Raw genomic sequence first — 21,820 nt, 5'->3', positions numbered from 1 at the left:
TACATCATCTTTAAATTCTATAGTGCTTTGTTATTAGCGTAATATTTGCTACGAAAATCTAGTCTGTTTCTATTATGTAACGCAATATTTGCTACCTTGGTACTCATAATTTTCATAGGATTGGATTTTAAATATCATTATGGCTCTCTCTGAAGATTGGTTTTTAGGAAAAGTTGCCGAATTATCCAACGAATCAGCTAGAAATGAAGTCCTTTCAGAGCTTAAAACGGCAGTATTTTCATTAAATTCTTCCCAACTTAAGCGCGTTGCCCAAGCCTTTAGATTAGACCTTATATTCGATTGCCTGAATTCATCCGACAGGTACACTTATTCTTTGAAAAGATGATAATAAGGTATTATTAGCCATTATTATTGCCATCAATCATTTTAACTCTTTATCTTCTTTCTTGTAGCAATCAGATAAGCGAGGCCTGCGATGTATTATATCCGTTGCTGTCATCGTTTGACCCTGCATGCCTTCTCAATGAATATGAAAAAGTAATCACGAGGGCACTTGGACATCCTTCTCCAAAACTTCGTGCATTGGTCCTGAAAGAGGTTCGTAACTTCTGTTTCGGTGTTTTTTGGAAGAGGATTTACCCAAGTTTTAGGTCTACGGTTTTCAAATTGCTTTTTTAGTTGATACTCCCCACCAAGAATGTTCAACTGGCGGTTGAATAACACTCAACGCTAAAAGTCCATAATTGTCTATTAATATCACTTTTTATTCAGCTAAGTACATCGTATTATTTACGTACACCTACACAGAGTCGTTTGATTTAAGATTTATGGAGTAGTAAACAAATAGTGAAACCGGTGAATACCCCTCTGTAATTGTGGACCACTTCGCCTATCTATTTGTATATCTTTTAAGATGTAGTGTGTTCCTGTACCAAAATCTTGCTTCCATATAAATCTACCGATTTTGTCGCGTCATGCTTTTTATATGACTCACTTTTGGAATGTCTGTGTTAAAAAATATCCTCATTTATTCATTTCCTTGATGAATGGAACCTCACTTTCTTTCCCAATTTTATGATTAACTTACTTTTATACGATGGGAGTATTGACATGGTTGTATTTGTTTTGTAATTGTCTTGAGAGGTACATGAGTACTGAATAGAATTTAATGTGTATTTCATTTTCTTAAAAAGCTGTGTCGAGTGGCCAATCATAGTCCCCAACTGGCTGAACGTATTTGCCAGGAAGACATATTACTTACCATTGTTGAAACTGTTGGAGGTGGTCCAATAAGGAGTCCAAAGCCTGGAAGAAAAAATAATCCAATTGATGATGAAGAGGAACAAAATGAAGCCTCAGCAGGAAGAGCTGCAGTTAAACTGTTGTCCCTAATTGCTTGCAACCCACATGGCCTCTCACTTTTTTCTACTGGATCAGTTGTAATAAGTGCTATTAAGGAGCAATCCCAGCGCAGTGATGTTGTTCGATATCGATTCTATGAGGTGAGAGTAATACTTAGTGTTACCTTAAATACCAGGGGTCAACAACAAGCTGCCTTCAGACAGCATTTGTCCAGTGGTGCTATTTCATGCTGCTCATATAGCTTATTTTGGCTTATTTATAGCTTCTTTTTATGTACCTATTATAATGGAATTTTATTCATTTTGAGTGTACTATTTTAGTCCTCTATCTTTATTTGCATGGGCATAACTCAATGAAATTATAAATTATTATTATTATAAATACTAACACAAGCTATCAGTGTGTATTCATGCCCACCAAACATTTGGCATACAGCCTTGAAAAGGTTGCTGGCCCCTGTTTTAGACAAACTTATATTTTAGCTATCAATTTTAATAGCATACTGTCAAAGGTTTGTGGTATTACTTCATTGAAATCAATAATGAAATGCATTCTTCACATTTTTCTGCTCCATATGGACTGTGCAACTGTGTTTTCAATGCAACAGCAGTGGCTGATACAGATGGGGGGCACAGGGGGCGCGCGCCCCCCCTTTGCGGGGCCACACGTATTGCCAAACATAGCAGAACCATAATTTTAACTTTTTTATATCATAAGATGGCATTGTCTTGAATGTGTGTTAAATCACTTTAGTTAAAATTTCTGAAGCTCTGCATATGACTTGATTATTTTTTATTGCGATAAAAGTAAAGGTAACTCAAGATGTCTTTTGCGCCCCCCCCCCCTTGAATTTTCTCTGTATCCGCCACTGTGCAACAGTGGCACAGTGAGGGGAGGGGTTTGGGGGATAAACCCGTCCTCCAGAGCTTAGAGAAATTTATTAGTTATATCTATTTTACTTATTTGGATTAGATGACTTATAGAATAGTGTGAGGATTAATAAAATACCCTCAATAGATTCAGGCTTCAATTGGTGGAATTTAGACATATTTAAATAAATAAAAGGTCATAGCACTTTTCCACAAAATTTTATTATTTTTGTACTGCGTAAACATTATATACTTTAAACATTATGATTTATGGAACCAATTGCTTGTGATAAACTCAGTGTATAATTTTTGGCGGCACTCACAATACCTCAACAAAAATTATTGATCGCTTTTAAAATTTCAGCATTAAAAACAAAGTAATTGATTAAGAACCACAAGAGAGAATCAGGGCACAGAACCAATGCCAGGACTGCCACAGACAGAACTGCCACAAATACAACTGACAATAAAATTGAGCCAACCCATTATTAACCCATTTCTGCCCACTTGGCTACACCCTATCATCATGCATGGCCAGGGTTTCCACTCAACCGTGAAAACCTTAACCCTTTCGAGACGGCGGAGTTTTCGTCTTAGCATGACGGCTGTACTGAGCCCCAAGAGACTCTTCTTTCTCGTGGTACGGAGCATTTTTGGGGGACATTCATTAAGAAGGGTCTCGCGGAACCTTTTTCGATCCCTCCACGCTGGGACTTAGCATTATCTCAGACTCCGAGAGTAGTTGTGCTCCCTCCTTTCCGGGTTTACGACCATACCTGCGGCATTGGTTCGCGGTCAACTTATGTATTGCTTATATGTATTTAGCAAATGGATAATTGTTGCTTGCACATAAATTGCAGACTTTGAATTGAATTCCTCATTTTTTTCTTAGCATTGTCAAATTTTAAACGAAGTACTAAGGCCAATATTAACGCATTTAATGCAGCAAAAATTTTCATGTTGATTTTTATACATAACTCAAGATATAAGTTAATATTTATCATAGGATTTCGTTTAAAATTTGTAAACGCTGTTCAAAAGACAAATAATTCAATTCTTAGTTTATTTTTCTTGAGAAATGAACAAATATTTATTTCGAAACCAGACTGGATAAACAATTGTATTACCGCTGTCCCTTACCGCTAAGAGGGGTTATTAAAGAGGAGGGGTCTGGGTACCTGCTCCCGGATTCCGAGGGTAAATCCTAAACCCCGCAGGGTTGGGTCCCGAGACAAAGACGACGTAAACTCGCGACCGTCCTTAAAGGGGGAGAGCTAGAAAGCATATATATACGGCTTTCGTTTTCCTGGCTAGGAAAATCTCACACGTAAATATATGGCCGTCGTCTCCCGGGTCAGGAAACGTCCACACGTATATATACGTGTATAGTAGGGAAAAGGTTAAAACCGTGAATAAGCTGTGAAATCCGTTTGCCGTGAAAAAACCTCAAAATAGCCATGAAATTCGTCGTGAAACCTTAAAAACCGCTCAAACTTGATTGTAGATCTACGATTGATGGATAAAAAGAAATATGTCGATCATATTCAAGGTCAATCACTCGCAGACACTGTCCACGCATTTATCAGCGCATGTATATTTGAAGTGCAAATATTGGTCGGTGTGCCATGATGACACACATAGGCGGATCCAGTGGGGGGGCACGGGGGCACGTGCCCCCCCCCCAGACCCTCAAAAATATGCAAGAATTTTAATATGGTCCCATTATCATTGCGTTCGTTTTGTATTACGGTGTATCCTTGTGCCCCCCCCTGAACAAAATCCTGGATACGGCCTTGCTTGTGCCCCTCCCAGAAAAAAATCCTGGATCCGCCCCTGATGACACACACACAGACCGTAAGGCTGTGATTGGAAGACCGTTAGCCAAAGTGATCATTTAACCCTGGCGAGAAATCAGACACCTCTTCACTTCCCTGTCACACTCCATTTTCTCACTCACAACCTTTAGCCGGCCCTAAATTTTGCTAACGATAGGCGACGCCATAAGAGCACTTTCATTGCTGCATTTGTATTCCCGGCATTTGTCGCGTTGGTATATTTTTAGTTAACGTCCGGCCAGTGATTGTTTTGTGATCAATATTTCTTCCTAAAATGGCTTATCAACAGACCATGAATTTGACGCAATTTAGACTGTGAAAACTTGGTAAAAACAGTGAATTTTATCATTTAGTTATAGTGGGAACCCTGATGGCAAACGAGGATTTTGATGAAAAACTGCACCCTAGTTTTTCAAATTGTCACAAATAGGTGAGCCGCTTAAGGTTTTGTCAATCTAATACATCCACTTCCTGAAGATTTAATCCTTTTTTATGCTGGTAGGAAATGGATCACTTTATGAAGAATCTGAGCTTTTCCCGGTGAATAGCATGGATGATAGCTTCTCGGGTTCTAACCAGGTCAGGGTCTGCATGGTGTAGGTGACGTTTCGTTGGGTGACTTTCCCAACATCCTCAGGGCTGATGATGCCAGTGTCACTGTGTTTCGATATTAATACCCTCCTCCTTAACCTAAGTGGTCTCTGATTGGTTCGGGATTTTTCCTCCTTTGTCGTCCTATTTATTGCCGGGTTCCAACCGCTGCTTCGTTAAGCTATACACTTCAACATCTTCAACAAAGTAAGCAGAAGTTTTTCTGGGTGGAAATGGGTTAATATCCACCAACACTTACACCTAGTTGGAAGCCCATATGCTCTTCACCTCTGGTGCAATTTGTCTTAACTCAATATATGTTCATTTAAGACACAAGAGATAGCAATCAGATTCATTTTCACTCCAATTTCCTTAAATATAGAGCTAGAGGATTCAATTGTCGTTGCGTGAAAGGGTTAAGTAGGGTATCAAAACAGTTGCTACTAGTCAATGGCTATTATCAATAACAGCCATCAAAGGGGTGTAAGATCAGGGAAATCAATGGAGCATGCTGAATGAATGCCTTGCTGTTTGCTTTTTGTTGCTTGGGCACAAAATTCCATTATGATTTAATTAGAGTTTTATTCACAGGTATTGGTTGAAGTAGCTATCAGCTCTCCTGAGGGTTTGTCTGCTGTTATTGACACTGGGTTGCTCTCTCAAATGCTCAAAGAAGCTGTTGGGGAGGCCCCTGCCGACTCTAGCGTAGATATCTTGGCTCAAGCTAATGCTTTACAATTGCTGGGGAAACTGGCTGCCCCTGAACATGGTGCCCGTTATGTTAATGATGTGGGTGTGGCGGAAACATTGGCCCAGACTTTGGCTCGAGCAAGTGAAGATCCCTTGTCTAGTTCTCTACTACTACCTGGTTAGTATTTTCAAGAGCATTTCTTCAAAGAGGTGTCTAGTCTCTGAATAATGTATCTCACTTACAGCTTTTCTTATTTTAATTGACAATTTTATTCTGTTACAGAATTGCTAAAATTCTTTGGTGGAATTGGCCACATTCGACCTCACGATGTATTGTCAACCTATCCTGCATTTGCTAACTCTCTATTTGATGCACTTAGCAGTGCAGATGTTTCCATCATTGGTGTTGCCATGGAAACAGTGGGCTTTGTAGGATTGACTGGACGGGGGAAGCAAGCATTATACGCACTTCATGGTATGTGTTCGTGAGTATGTATAAATGTAGTTTTTGCATAATACTTTAAGTGTGTCACATTGTATTTAAAATAGATGTGTTTGTGGAAACTAAAATGTGTGAAGTTGAAAAGACATTAAATTATTTCTTTCGTGATGAAGTGGGTATGTAAATAAGAGGTTGCATTTGAATGTTTATTAATAAGGGCTAAACCTTATTTTTTGTTTGGGTTTACATTCTTTTTACATTCCCTGATTGCAAAAATAATAATTCAGCAAACTCCCATTATCGGTGCTAATGATGGGGAGAGGCGGCACAAATAATCAGAAAACACAAATAATCCAAACTTACGCTTTAATTTCTTGTAATTTCCATCATATACGTAAATCGATCATTCTACAGTGAGTCCTCGTTTAACGTCACTTACCGTTCCTGAAAAATGTGACGATAAACGAAATGACGTTAATCGAAGCATAATATCCCATAAGAAACAATGTAAAAAGTGAATATCGGCTCCTAGACCTCACAATTCCTACGCGAAAAAAATGCTAGCGTATCATATCTGGGGCATTTTTTACGGTGGGAATGCCAAACTATCGCATAAATATGAGTTCCTATCTTCATCGACGACAATAGCAGCAGTGACGGAAATCCTTCTCCATTTTTGTATCTACCCGCATTTGCTTTTCGGCTTCGCTATGGTGGTCGCCCGAGTGAGCGTCGCCTGGGCATCATAATCGCTGAAACATCGTCACAGTTACAGGAACCAAAATTATTGTGAACTCGGCAAAAAAGTGACGACAAAAACTCCGAGTTCTACACGGAAAAATTCCTTGAAATCACTTTTTAGGTTCCTGAAAACCATTATGTCAAGTTAAACCTTGCTCACCAATGCAAGAAATCATTTTGCGGAAATTTTTGCTAAAACCGTAATCAAAATTAAGAATAAACACACCGTTTTACACTTTTCTTACACTGACTGTATTACCGCCCACAAAACGAACAACCTGCAACGCCCGCCGCTTCGCCTTTTTTTTCGCGCATTTAATTTAAAAGACTTGACGTTATCGCGAAGCGTAGGTGGGATAAACGAATGACGGTCTCAACATTTTTGTGACGTTATCGCGAAATGACGTTAAACGGGGTGACGTAGAACGAGGACTCACTATTTTATTATCTGTGCACATTTTATGTTATTTTAGATTGCTTCCCAGAATCATTAGCAGCTTTCTTTTCCCGACTGTGACCTTTTTCGCTATGATAATGTGATTGCACTGGTATTCTTACTGCTCCGTGTAATACCTAGTTTCCGAAAACCACACATCCGTGGCTTTGAGATGACGGATTCAGGAACGAGGTTTGCATGAATGCTTCAAAACTACTGCACCACGTCGGAAACACTGTCAGGCACCATGCCGCACAATCACTTCTTGCATAAGTTGTCCAGGACACAGATTTGTAATCACCAAGCGCTGCGATCACTCACTGCGATGCTTGGAAAACAGGAACACGGTACTCCCATGATGGCAACTGGCACGTGATCACCCCATCACCCAGCAGTGGTTATAAGAAACCAGGGCTTAACACTAGAACTGCGGACGGGACTTTTTTGTCCCATCACCCTTTGCAAATGTTTGCCATTCATGTACTATTGGTTTGATCCCTTTGAAATTCACTGACTTTTACTCATTTTTTATGATCTTTCGAATGGTTATATGGAAAATATTGTACGATGTTTGGTTCGCGAGAAAAACGACAATTTATCTAGAACCACGGGATGGGACTTTTTTGTCCCAAACGGGGAAAACATACAATTTCAGTTTTTTTTGTACACTTATTTTGTATTAAACAGTTTATTACGAAGGGGATCGATGCTCAGATACCGTTATTCTGCCAGTTACAAGCGCAGAAGGGAATAATCTGTCCACTGCGCCAGCTGCCTACTCACGCAGCGCCGGCCGCGTCACCTCTGCCCGGTGCTGCGCCCCTCTTGACAAACAACACTTTTGCTGTCAAAATAAGCTTACTGTATTCCTAGTTATACTTAATAAAATGTTTTAAACATTACCTAAACACGAGTTTTGTTCACACAAGCCACAAAAAAACCGTCAATTATACTTAAACATGTCAGGATCAACGTATTTTGTCAATGGGACAAAAAAGTCTTATGCCGCGGTTTTGGTGGGGTTGGAAAGTTCAGCGGTTCTAGTGTTAAAGCGAACTGTCTACGCAAGCAAGTGCCTGGCTATGACTCATGGGGTCTCCACTTCTACTTCCCTCGTTGCCTTCACTTCTACTATTCCCTTCCTCTCCAGATTGACCTTGACCAGTCACGGTGTAAGCATGCCCGGGGGCGATGAAATCTCCGGATCCCTTTGGATGTATTCAACCGTATGCGAACCCAGGACAATAATAGGGTGGTTTCCTATTATTTTTTTATTGCCTAAATCGAAAGATTATTACTCCTGGAGTACGTATTTCATGCATTTAGATTTTTAAATGACGATATCTATTTTTCTCGATTAAATGAAAAGTGAAAATTTTCAAGCGCACGAAAACGCGACGGGTAAGTATGAATGCCGGGAAAAAGTCCGTGTGACATCGTTCTGGTTCCCACTGCCGCAAGTGAGGTGACCTTGGGGCGAGGCTCTGAGCGCTGATACGACGCAGGCTGCTAGCGGGTAGCTGAGTACCCTGCTAGCTGGTAGTGCTTGGCTTAAATAAGGATTATTAATACCTTATCATACGAAGAAAACTTTCTGACCTTAGCCAATTTTAATAAGTGATTATTAACACATGTTTCCCTGAGCTCTGCACCTCATGCATTCATTGGTAATCTCAGACGATGTATAACTCCTATCTACTCGTATAGAAACTTGGTCCCTGTGACGTCACGTGGAGTGGCATCGGTGGGCACCAATCTGGCCTTTTTCAAATGAGGATAAAAATTGACCATTGCCATTCGTCTAAACCGGTATTTCTAAAACCAAATATTTGTATATTATGAATACAGTAATGGTGGGTAACGAATCGCAATCAATGCCTTTCGTTTTCTTTGATGAAGGAAACTACCCTATTGCGTGTTTGCGATATGAACTATACATATAATGATCCCAGATAACATTGTTCTTCATTGTTTATGATTCGTTTACCATTGAAGAAACTTCTAAAATTACTCAAGAGTTTTTTTCCCACCGCTGATCATCATCATAGATCACACGCCCAAGTGAACTTGAAACATTCCTTGTCAGCAAATAAATAAAATAATTCTATTTTACGATGAGAACTGTAATGGAAATAATGGGCCCGGTGTAGCCATGCATTAAAATTCAAATATCCTGCTGCTTCTGCGTCCAATTTTTTTTTACAAAGATCGCGAAAAAATATCGGAGGAGTGTGATCTCATGCACGGATAATCCACAACATGGATAAGCTGCACCCAGATAATCAGGAGTCTGCTGTAATTGAATTGAGTTAATCTCTTTATCTGTTAAGATATCTGCATCTTGGCCCTGGTTTTAACATTGTTAAAATATTCTATTTTTCAAACTTCCACTCAATATTAATGTATGGCCTTTCCAAGAATATGAATTATACAAGTTTAACTGTAACATCCACCAAAGTTATCATAGAGTTGAATATACATTTAGAATCAAGATTTTCTGAATAGAATGCTGATGACCCCTATCACAAAGGAGCCAAATAACACCATTAACTATGCACCTCAAAAAGACAGAGAATATATATAGTCACACACAAATTGATTTTTTTTTAAATTCTCAAAAACTCAACGACCTGAAAATGGTACTTCTTGGGTTTTTTTAGCCAATTTATTTGTTAGTATGTATAATTTGTTTTTCTAACCAAATGCACCAGAATATTTTGTGCCATGTTTTAACTTAGGTCGTATATTGATAAATTTATGTGGAATGCAATGTTTTTACTTTTCATTACTTATATTAAGTCAATTCCATGAAGTTACATTCAAGGCAACAAAATTATATAAACTATGGATACGATATAATTTGGCTTATTTTTAGTCCACGTCAATTGGAATTTGTTAACTGAGTGATGGTTTTATTTTTTCTATAAAATTTTGGTTGTATGTATGTATATTTTTTTTAAGGTGTACAGATGGCCAAGTTCATGCGACGCTTAGGGGAATTGATGGTTGTACTCCCAACTCCCCACAGGGTTAGAGCACTGAATAGTCTTTCCAGCTTGATGACTCTTAAGGTACATTGAATTCTTGTGATATTTTCATCATTATCATTATGACTGTATTTCTTCCCATTTCACAATTAATGTTCAGATTTAATTTGTTAGGCCAACTGGCCAAAGGAAGTGTAGATCTTGATAACTTGTTATGTAGTACATAAACCAAATGTGACTTTTACTGAAACAAAATACTTTAAAACTTTTGTATTGTGGGTCATTCCATGTCAGTTCATCCAGGCATGACACCCACCGACTCGGATTTTGATGAAACTTGCCAATTTTCATCCTTCCATGCTGGAATGAAACAGTGTAAAATATTTCTTGGCTATCTCTAATAGTTTTTTTTTCACGACCATTTGAAGTTTGGGTGAAACTGCAGTTTTTCAATTAATGCTGTCTCCAGAGGCACTTGCGCCTCCAGAGGGAAATAATTTGTCTCAGCCATAGTTTTCATCCGATTCTTATGAAAATTTGCAGGTTTACTATAGAAGTCATGAGGATTCCAAAATCTTATTGAAAAATATCCTAAGGAATATTGGAAATTCTCTAAACTCGTATGTTTCATAAGATTTTAGAATATTTTGCGTCAAAAACATGGTTCTATAAAACATCAAATTTTGACCTGAGGCAATATCTGAATCAAGCTAAATTATTTTTTCTAATATACCTTAAGGTATGACCCACCACCTGTAAAAATAAAATTCATGGCTTTTTGCTTTCTTTGTTGTTAAAAAAAATTTTATGCAAAAGAAATCCCTTTTCACGACTCTGGTCGTCAGTGTTGGGTCCTCCTTCAAGTGTGATGAAATGCTTGCGTTAACTGTTTTCTATATCTAAGAAAATATTTACAACATATATCTAGTGCATAATACATCCAAAAATTAAAACATTTTTTTATGTGCAGGTTGTTTTTCTCCCGATAAGAAAAATATATTTTTGAACTAGAATATTTTAAGGAATTCATAGGTCTTACCCATCATTGCTGGGGATAACTTAATTGTTGCTATATAAAACACATCAAAATACAGGATGCATGTCAATGCAAGTCAACTTTCTCCATTTTGTATTGACAAAAAACTTCACGTATGTGTTTTACTTCAATAATGTTGCACAACTTATGAATGAACAATCACAATATACAGTCACTTTTGTCTGTGCATCAGTTTGTAGTTAAATAGGATAGTATCCAACGTCTTCACTGAGGCCTATCTCTGAGAAAGCTAATATTTCAGTTACACTAGAGTTACATTTTTTTCCCAGTAGAGGTAATTCCAAGTTTTCCTTTTAAATCCAAGAGCCGTCGGTTCACACGTTCAATGTCTTTCTCCGAGAAGTAATATATTTGTCCTGAGCCTCTTGTGGTAGAAGTTTCCACATAACAAATGACATTATTTACAGGAACATTGCAAATATCTTCTTTCTCTTTTGGCCACTAAAATGATAAAGAATTTCACTTTTATATCTAATGGATCAACATCCTTTGACATAAGTTGCCCAAAAAACCAGTGATTGTCATACAAGCAGGCCACAAAAGAATAAGTACAAGTTTTTGTCAAAATTTCTTCCCAACTTGGCTTTATCAAGAAATTGTGGACAGAACTGTATGTGGTATCAAAGCTAATTTTTTTTGTCGCAATAATGTATAGAAGAATGGTAGCTACGAGTACCTGGGATTGTTTTTACAAGGTACCAGCGAGTTTTACTAGTGAGTTTCTAATTGTTGCTGAATCATTGATAATTGTTCTTTTTTTAAAACTTAAAATGAAATTTTGTCCACTTTGTACTTGCAGAACTGAAACACCTTTTCAATGGAAGTCATTGTATTACCCAGATCCCGCTGAAGGCTTTCTCTTGTAAGAATGCACTTAACTGTTCCACCTATCCCATCACATGGAGATTTCCCATAATTAGTTGAAAAAAAGACCAAGAAGCATGCAAGTCAAAGTCCTGGTGATGATGACACAGGTTTATAAAGTTTTTACAGTTCTTATATTGGCCACCACAACCATCACTGAAATATTGCACTTCCTTTACTTCAAGGAACTTTTCCTTTAAAAACTGAGTGACTATTTTTTGCGTTTCAAATACGAAAGCTACATCATGTTCTAGATCGTCACAAAATACACACAAACTTGACACACATAGATCTTTCTTCAGCTGTCCACTAGTATAAATTACCGCTGGATGTAGGGAACAACCATCCTGATTCCAGTGATGACCCTGAACCTCATCTTGTATTACATAATGGTAGTTTTCACTGAAATCCAGCAAAACAATGGCTTCATCTGGCTGTACGTTATTTTTTAGTTCTTTTAGGTATCTCGCCTGGGATTTGTTTATGAAGGAATGTGGGAGAAGTTTTTCCAGATTGTTCACCAGACTATTGATGTATTCATCCAGAGTCACTGTTAACCTAATTTATTGGGTCCGATCTGTTGTCACCCATGCACTGTATGTCACTTCATCTTCAGGGTCCCATTCTTCAAATTTACTTTTCAGATGCTCCTTCAGTCGTTTTTCAGACATACATTCTGAACAGTGCCGTAACATGCAATCCCTGTTATCTTTGGAACATACCAAGTAGTCAAGTAGGTCGTTGTGGGTCTCCTCTATAGAGCATCCATGGAGAAGAAGTGATGCATTCTGATGGATAGTACAGACACACACAGAATGGGCTACAGAGGAGCCTGCCAACACGCACCATTTAGGTCGCAACAGACAGAATTTTGAAAACCCTATTTTTACAAGTGGGAATTCAAATTGAAAAGCTGCATACAGCTCATTTAGGTTACATAAAAGTAACCTCTTTTGCTTGTGGACATTTTTGGACACACTCACCTTATCATTCATTCCTGGCATAAGGCGTGAATACTCGTAATTTTGGTAGAATGACTGAACTAAGTCCACTGCAGTTTGTTCTATGTTTTTCCCCCTCCTTGGATCTGGTATGGCTATGATGCCTTTCATTCTTAGAATTCCCTAGCATGCTGAATTGTATATTCACTAACATTAGTTTCGGTGGCTACTTTTTTCCTACTCCACGAAGTCGGAGCTAGTGTTAGTAGCTGAATTATCTCTTGCTGACTGCCTGCTGTCACCAGTTTTTCTTTTAGTAACCCAACTAGCACATCAATATCACTCGCTTTATCAAGAACTTCTGAATCATGCTCTGGAAGGAAATCTTTATCCAGTACTTTGAAAACCTTTTTGTTCAAAGTAGAACAACATTAATGAGGTAAAAAACATTCGTGAAGTTTTTTGTCAATACAAAATGGAGAAAGGTGACTTGCATTGACATGCATCCTGTATTTTGATGTGTTTTATATAGCAACAATTAAGTTATCCCCAGCAATGATGGGTAAGACCTATGAATTCCTTAAAATATTCTAGTTCAAAAATATATTTTTCTTATCGGGAGAAAAACATCCTGCACATAAAAAAATGTTTTAATTTTTGGATGTATTATGCACTAGATATATGTTGTAAATATTTTCTTAGATATAGAAAACAGTTAACGCAAGCATTTCATCACACTTGAAGGAGGACCCAACACTGACGACCAGAGTCGTGAAAAGGGATTTCTTTTGCATAAAATTTTTTTTAACAACAAAGAAAGCAAAAAGCCATGAATTTTATTTTTACAGGTGGTGGGTCATACCTTAAGGTATATTAGAAAAAATAATTTAGCTTGATTCAGATATTGCCTCAGGTCAAAATTTGATGTTTTATAGAACCATGTTTTTGACGCAAAATATTCTAAAATCTTATGAAACATACGAGTTTAGAGAATTTCCAATATTCCTTAGGATATTTTTCAATAAGATTTTGGAATCCTCATGACTTCTATAGTAAACCTGCAAATTTTCATAAGAATCGGATGAAAACTATGGCTGAGACAAATTATTTCCCTCTGGAGGCGCAAGTGCCTCTGGAGACAGCATTAATTGAAAAACTGCAGTTTCACCCAAACTTCAAATGGTCGTGAAAAAAAACTATTAGAGATAGCCAAGAAATATTTTACACTGTTTCATTCCAGCATGGAAGGATGAAAATTGGCAAGTTTCATCAAAATCCGAGTCGGTGGGTGTCATGCCTGGATGAACTGACATGGAATAACCCTTGTATTTTTTGTTAGTATATCAAGAAAATTATGCATGCACACAAAAAATAGGAAATGTTCCTTCTCAGCTCTAAAAGTTCCCTACTTGCTCTGTACCAGTTCCGTATACCCTTTTTCAGTTCCTTGTGAGTTGCCTATCTTTCTTTTGAAAATGAATACATTCTCTGCAATCAGTTGAAAAGTTCTAGCATTCAGGTTTGAAGACCAATATCTCAAAGACTGCTCATTAGTTTTTAAAACAAATGCCTTAATTTAAAACTCATTTTTTGCATGCATTGATGATATCCTTACTATTTAGACGTCATTGCCAATTCCATTGTGTGATGCAAAACAGTATTACATTGCATTTTCCTAATTGCCCCATGGTACCATTCTACAATGGGTTAAAGAAGTTTGAAATGTATATCGTTGCTCACAAGGAGACTTTGCCTAACTGATGTCAAGAAAGAAGATGAAACCTTTTTTATTCGAAAGTAGACACTTAGATAGGAATACAGTTGAAGGGTTTTGTCCAAATACGCCCGGGTTTGAGAGAAAAAAGCATTTAAAAATTGAAAAATATGGTCACGTTGAATTTAATTTTAAAAATTTCGCCAATTGTTTAAAAGCGGTTTGGCCGAGTGGTAGCGTACCGCGCTTCTGATGTGGAAGTCCAGGGTTCGAGACTCGGTGAGAGCAAATTTTTTCCAGTCTGCCACCTCCTCCATTTTTTGTAATCCGTTCCATCCTCATCTAATTTGTTCATTTAGGACGTTTTACATTTTTTTACTTGACTGTTGTTTGAGAATAAGCCCTAAACTGACATTTTTGTCGCTAGCTAACCCTTACTTCGAATTAATCTTTCCGTGCCAAGATTCATGAAAGCAGGAGTGGTAAAACTGTGGTGCTGGCTTCGAAGTGAAGGGAACTCATTTCCAAAGCAAAATATTTTAAACATATTGTCTCCGGAGAGTTTCCCCGGTTACATACGGGAGAAATATATAAAATCAGGGGGAACGAAACTCGACAAGCCTGAAATGATCGACAGATGGGTATACGATCACTTGGTCGGAGCCAGGAACGGCAATGAGCCGCTGATGACTCGGAATTTACAAGAATAAGCTATTTATGCGTGATTTCAGCACATATCTCCATGATTTGAATTCCCTGCTGGTGCTTCATGGGTTCCATCTTTTAAGAAGAGACACCGAATCGTGCAACGTAAATTAACAAAATACGTATCAGCGGGCGAGCAAGCGTGTGCTGAAGAAATATTGCCATCGGCAATGACGTTTCAGAAGCAAACAAAAAGCCCAATCTCCAAATGTAATAGATTTCGTAATTTAATTATTTTTTTGCCTAAATTTAAATCATACCATAGTACAAAGTCTAATGAGACATCTCAGAGACTTATGTGAGACGTCTCAAGAGATGTCACATTAGACCATTTTTTTGGACATAGTGACATCTCAGAGAAGTCTCAGAGATGTCTCTGAAGCTCTCAGAATGTCTCTGAGACGTAATATGTGATATTCGAGACGTATTTCTGCTATGTGGGTATCTGATTCAATTTGGTCAATTTGTTCAAATTTTAGGCTGAAGAGCATGACAAGGAAATGCTGGCCATCACTCAACGTTGGTTCGATGGCATGAGTCCCACCAAGGTGGGGTCCACTCAGTGGGCATCTGCTGAGTTAATTGCATCCATCTGTCGGCAGCCATTTGTGGAATTGCAGCTTGCGGGGGTTCAAGTATTTCTCTGCCTCGCCACCCTCCCTTGGGGTCAAAGGTTGATTGCTACATGTCCCGGTAATTTTCATTTTCTTCCATTATTCTTTTTGCTATTACAGTGGAACCTCGTTGAAGCGAGTACGGGCTATAGCGACACCCCCGCTATAACGACAGATAGCCGATGCACCGTCAATTGACCCTATAATAAGCGTGTTAAAAAATTCGTTTTTACGAGACCCTTTTGGTGTTGGCTCTCGCCATAGCGAGGGTTTCACCGCCGGAAAACTTTCATCAAGACTCCTTAGCCTCTGTAATTGCTAGCATTCTGTTAGAAATGAAGGTAATGGAGCGCTCAGTCTCAAATTTATGTGGTAAACTGCCGTTCGATAAATAAGTACAGTGGAACCTCGTTAAAGCGAGTACGGACTATAGCGACACCCCCGCTATTACGAGGGATAGCCGATGCACCGTCAATTGACCCTATAATAAGCGTGTTAAAAAATTCGTTTTTACGAGACTCTATGGTGTTGGCTCTCGTCATAGCGAGGATTTCACCGCCGGAAGACTTTCATCAAGACTCCTTAACCTCTGTAATTGCTAGCGATCTGTTAGAAATGAAGTTAATGGAGTGCTCAGTCTCAAATTTATGTGGTAAACTGTCGTTCGATAAATATAATGATTGACGAAACAATGCTTTGCATGATTTTTATTCAGTGCGGCGCTTATAAATAGTTTGAATAGTTGGTCGTTATTTTAGTAAGGAAATTTAGTGATGCAAAAAAACATCGCCTTTCGCCTGGATTTATGCTTACGTTTATCGGATAGATGTTTATCTGTCGCCGCACCACTCCTGTTCCTATATATCCGTTCGCAACAGGTATATTGGCTATTATTTGCTCCACCTCCGGTAAAGCGACAATTCGCTATAGCGAGTGTTTATTAGTGCACCGTGGGGTGTCGTTATATCGAGGTTGCACTGTAGTTAATTTTGGTGATAATATTGTGGCATTAGTATTCGCGAATGCTTCATCTTCTTTTGTTCCTCGGGCGGCAGAAAGCAGTCGGCAGCATACCCGCACAACAGTGATGCAAAAAACATCGCCTTTCGTCTGGATTTATGCTTACGTTTATCGGATAGATGTTTATCTGTCGCCGCACCACTCCTGTTCCTGTATATCTTTTCGCAACAGGTATATTGGCTATTATTTGCTCCACCTCCGGTAAAGTGACAATTCGCTATAGCGAGTGTTTATTAGTGCACCGTGGGGTGTCGTTATATCGAGGTTACACTGTAATTATTAATTTTCCAATAACTAAGCATGTTATTGATATACTTACTTACTTACTCCTGTGGCCATTGTAAACCTAAGTGGTCTTTGGCCTTACCAACCATGCACCTTCGTGCACTTCTGTCTTCTGCCAGCTCTATGTCTGCTCCAATTCTTCTCAAGTCCTTCGTCATCTCGTCAATCCATCGCATCCTTGGTCTTCCTAGCGGTCTCCTACCCTCTGGCTTGCCTCTTAACACTTGTCTTATCATTTCTCTCTCATTTCTGCGTTGAATGTGGTCCAGCCACCTCAACCTCCTACTTTTTACTACGCCCACAATATCTGGCTCCCTATACACGAGAAAGTATAGTCTCTTGGGGCTCAGTACAGCAGTCATGCTAAGACGAAAACTCCGCCGTCTCGAAAGGGTTAATAACTGCATCTGCTTAAAGTTTAAATTTTTAGTGCCAAAATGATGTAAAATGTATTTCCAGGGATGTCATTTTCCAAACATTTTCCTGAGGGTAGGGAGCCGCCACCCCAGGCCATCCCATCCCCCCCCAAAGCATAGGTATTCCTTGTTACGCCATTGTTCCAGAGCATCTGGTAACTAGGCAAAGTTGCAGCTAATTGGAGTGCTTGGCTTTAAGTTTCTGTTCTTTAAAAATGGAGCATTTTCTAAAATCATTAGTAATATTGGTTTCCACTGGCATCAGCTATCCAGGGTTAAAATTTCGTGGCATAAATTTCTCCACTCTGTATATTTGGCACCATAACTTTGTTGTAAGGGGAGCTTGGTAGCCTTGTGGATAAAGCATGCTGACCATGGTGTCCTAGGTTCAAGTCCTGGATGAGCCTCTGAACACCCACTATTTTGTGTTACCTAGTCTAGGTTAAACCCTTTCCTATCCAAAACTCCACAGTGTGGAAGCTATGAGTGAGCTTTCTGGAGATTTACAATAACAAAAAAAATGTGGAAATTTGTGCTATTTTGTCAAAGTGAAATTCTTTCTTAAATCTCAACTCACCATCTATGGTTTTACTGATTGTTATCTTTGAATTATGTATGTACTCAGTTTTTTTTTTAATAAAAGAGTGATGGAGTTAATTGCCAAAATCTATGGGGGGAGGAAGCAGTGACTTTGTTGCATAGCCTCTCCAGTTCCAAGAGTTAATATTGTTTCGCTCTATGGATTTACATGAATCTTGTAGTAATGTTTTATTTTTTATAATAAGGGTGCATCTGTTAATTACATGAGGTGATTTTGGCACCCTTTTTCCCCCTTGTGTAAGATATGTATCATGCGATTTGGCTTGACCCCCTCCCCATAATCTCACGTGAGATTGTTTAAAATACAAATTTTCAGTGTTTAATCTATGTTTCATTGCGTTGGATTTATTAAAAAGAAATTGTTTAATTATTTGTATTTAAGATTAGTCAAGACTAGTATTTGAGATTACTAAGATTGCAATTTTACACTATTGAACAATTATGAATATCATAGTCTATAATCACACAAACTTACACTGCATCATGTAGAAAAAATAAGTTATTCTTTCCAAAACCCCCCTCTCCCCCATATGAGATTCGGTGAGAATCGACTTGACTTCCGCCTCCTCTGAACGTTTCACCTAATTAATGGATGCCCTGTGAGGGTTACATGAAGTTAATTTTTCAAACTTGAATTCTGAAGCTTGCCTTAAGTTGTGTGAGTTAGAGCATCCCTATACTAATATGTGGGACTTATTTTTTCAGGTCTCCTAGAGTTCTTGACAGGCTATGGCAATGAAGAGGGCAAAGTTAGAGAGTCCAAATATGCAGTATCCAAGGCACTGTTAGGTTCCTCAACCACCTCTAACAGTCTTTCACAATCTCAAATGTTGAGGTTGGAAACATTTGTTCAAGCAGGCCCTCATGGAAGGATTATAGGGCCTTCAGAGGTTGCGATTGATGGTGCTTCATGAGTGATAAAACCTAGAGGTCATGAATATGTGATAATGCGATATGATTACTACTATGTAGGACCTTGTTTTGTTTAATGCAAAGATTTTTATCTATGAGTGCAAAATGACTAATAAATTAATACCTATTCCAGCTGGTTTTTGATTGAATAATTAAACACGTCATTTAGAGCCAGTTTCTTTCTATGGTGAAATCACAATGGAATCCATTTGATTCAGTTATACATATTCAGTATGTCCTCATAGCTCATAGCATTAGTGGAATTATGTACTTATTTTTATTTTATTTCTTCAGTTATCATACAGCTTCTTTACCTTCACACCTTTCCTATGTGCCTAACATCCACTCCTCTGTTACAGATTTTAACTTCCTGTTTTCTTGATATTGTCATCCTTCTCTCCCTCGTTCTCCAGTGGCTGATTGGAGGGGGTTGCAAAGGGCAGACCACCCCCTATCAAAATGCACTATCCTCATGTTTACATTTTGTGTGCCTTTCAAAATGCACAGTCATTGGTATTCTTTGCAGGCTGTTTTCTGTTATCAGCTGATCTTATTCGTGGGATCCTTTAACATTTTTGAGTTCAGTAAGTGGCATTTGCTGAGCCGTAGCACAGTTGGATTAATCCTGCTCCTTACCCATGTACATTTCATTTTTGTTAGATATAATAACCATTTACAGTTCGGCCGGCGAGAGTTGTCCGATGAGAGATAAAAGGGAGGGGTGAAGAACCCTACGCCAGCACGGTTTGCAGCCAATCGCTGTCCCCCAAACGCACCTCACACCCTTGCCTAGTCATACAACGTTGTCACATGCATTAATAACCACCGAAAAAAGCCTGAACCACCAAAACAAGCCCTTTCTTCGAACCACAAAACAAGGGATTCTTCCATGGCCCATATGGATTCTTCCTTTGGGTCCTTCACTAATGTCGTCCCTTCCGGCTCCTTTCTTCACGGAACCCTTTTGTTTACAAGCAACATGGGTGTTTCCTTTGCTTACCTGGCAACCTTGCCCCCTACCCCTTCTAACTGTCATCGGACAATTCTCGGCGGCTGGACTGTAGTATAATTTGACGTTAAAATGCATCGATCAAGTTTTTTTTCTCAGCTAAAAATTTTACCTACTGGTTCTGGTAGCCAATCCCCTATTTGGAATATTCAACCAGGTTCAGTGGCTCCACCGAGCATCGACTGTCATCATTCGGGTTCAGTAGCTGAACCAAACATAAACTGAATTGATCAGTTACTGTAATCGATTGGCTTTGGCAGCCATCTAATAACCTACCTGCCACACTTCCCTGGCTTCAGTACTTCACCCAATACCTAATACACTGAGTATCAGCTTTTTTAATGAACTGGTAGCCAACCTTAACATCCCCATAATTATATTCAACAGTTAGCACTATCCGAATATATCTATGTCGCTAAGGGGGAATTTGGGTTAAAAGATCGTAAAAAACGTACGAAATGCTGCCATTGATACCGATTGCTTAGAGGTACAATTTTTCCTAATTTCCATTGATGATGAAATTCCACACACCCGCCACCAAGTGAACTGGATTGATTAGTTAAAAGAGTGATGAAATCCACACTTTTCCCGAAAATTTTACTTAAATTCTGATTTGTTAAGGCCTTCATACAAGGGGCACGTAATTGAACAGTCTGACGAGAGTACGAAGGCGCAGTCAAAATTGCGTCGTGTAAAGCGGTGAATTATGATAATGCATGGACGTGAGATGGCAAAAATTGCTCGTTCTAATTTCGTTCTGGTATTTGAGCAATTGCACCCTGTGCTGAGAAATTTATGCAGTTCTAACCTGCACAATTATGTGTTCCGCATAAGGTTCTTACGGGTGGGTTCTTGTCATGAACCCATTGTACGGTTCTTGATTCTTCTTTTCATGAATGGGACCAAAAGTATGGCAGTTAAAAGGTAGCCTTCGTTCATCATCATCACTGGTCAACAATCTTAGGATTGGTTTGACACAGCTCTCCACTCAATTCTCCTATCAGTTAACCTTTTCACACCTACGTATTTCTTCTCTTTTACATCTTTCCTTACTTGTTCCATATATTTTTTTCCAGGTCTTCCTTTTCCGTTCTTGCCTTCCACTTGTCCTTCGACGATTGTCTTCATCAGGTCATCAAGTCTCAAGATGTGGCCTATAACGTTATTCCGTCTTCTTGTTAAGGTTTTCTTGAGGCTTCTCTTCTCTCCTACCCTTCTTAGGACTTCCTCGTTACTAACTCGGTCGATCCATTTGATTTTCATCATTCTTCTGTAGCACCACATTTCAAAGGCCTCTATCCTTGCTTTCCCCGTTGCGGTCATTGTCCATGCCTCACTTCCGTAAAGGAGCATACTCCAAATGTAGGTTCTAATAAATTGTTTCTTTACTTCCATATTTAAGTTTCCGGCTGTAAGCAGGTCTCTTTTGGTGGAATGCTCTCTTCGCCTGGGCTATTCTGATGATAACTTCTTTCTTACTTCTCCCGTCACTAGTTATCTTGCTTCCCAAATAACCGGATTCATCCACCTCTATCAGTTTTTGCTTCCCTATTTTAATGTTCTTCTTGTCTTTGCTGCATACTAAGATCTTGGTTTTCTTTGTGCTTATTTTCAGTTGATATTTACCCATTACCCCACCCATATTAACCAGAATATTTTTCAAGTCCATCTCTGTTTCTGCTATAACGGCTGTGTCATCAGCAAATCTTAGCATGCAAATTTTTCTCCATGGATATTCACTCCCAATGCCTTTTCTTTGATTTCATTAA

General features: G+C 38.7%; 1 protein-coding gene across 1 annotated transcript; it reads left to right on the top strand.

Annotated features, from left to right (window-relative positions):
• The first annotated feature begins 102 nt into the window (after positions 1–102).
• Positions 103–19,174, top strand: LOC124168846 (26S proteasome non-ATPase regulatory subunit 5-like). Its single transcript, XM_046547195.1, has 8 exons — positions 103–321; positions 414–558; positions 1,155–1,463; positions 5,210–5,486; positions 5,592–5,783; positions 9,889–9,998; positions 15,675–15,888; positions 18,836–19,174. The coding sequence occupies exons 1-8, from the start codon at positions 140–142 to the stop codon at positions 19,042–19,044; spliced, it is 1,638 nt and encodes a 545-aa protein (XP_046403151.1). The 5' UTR covers positions 103–139; the 3' UTR covers positions 19,045–19,174.
• Positions 19,175–21,820: the final 2,646 nt, after the last annotated feature.

Source organism: Ischnura elegans, chromosome 12 (genome assembly GCF_921293095.1).
Source record: "Ischnura elegans chromosome 12, ioIscEleg1.1, whole genome shotgun sequence".
Taxonomy (NCBI): domain Eukaryota; kingdom Metazoa; phylum Arthropoda; class Insecta; order Odonata; family Coenagrionidae; genus Ischnura; species Ischnura elegans.
This window is presented reverse-complemented; position numbering and strand designations above follow the sequence as displayed.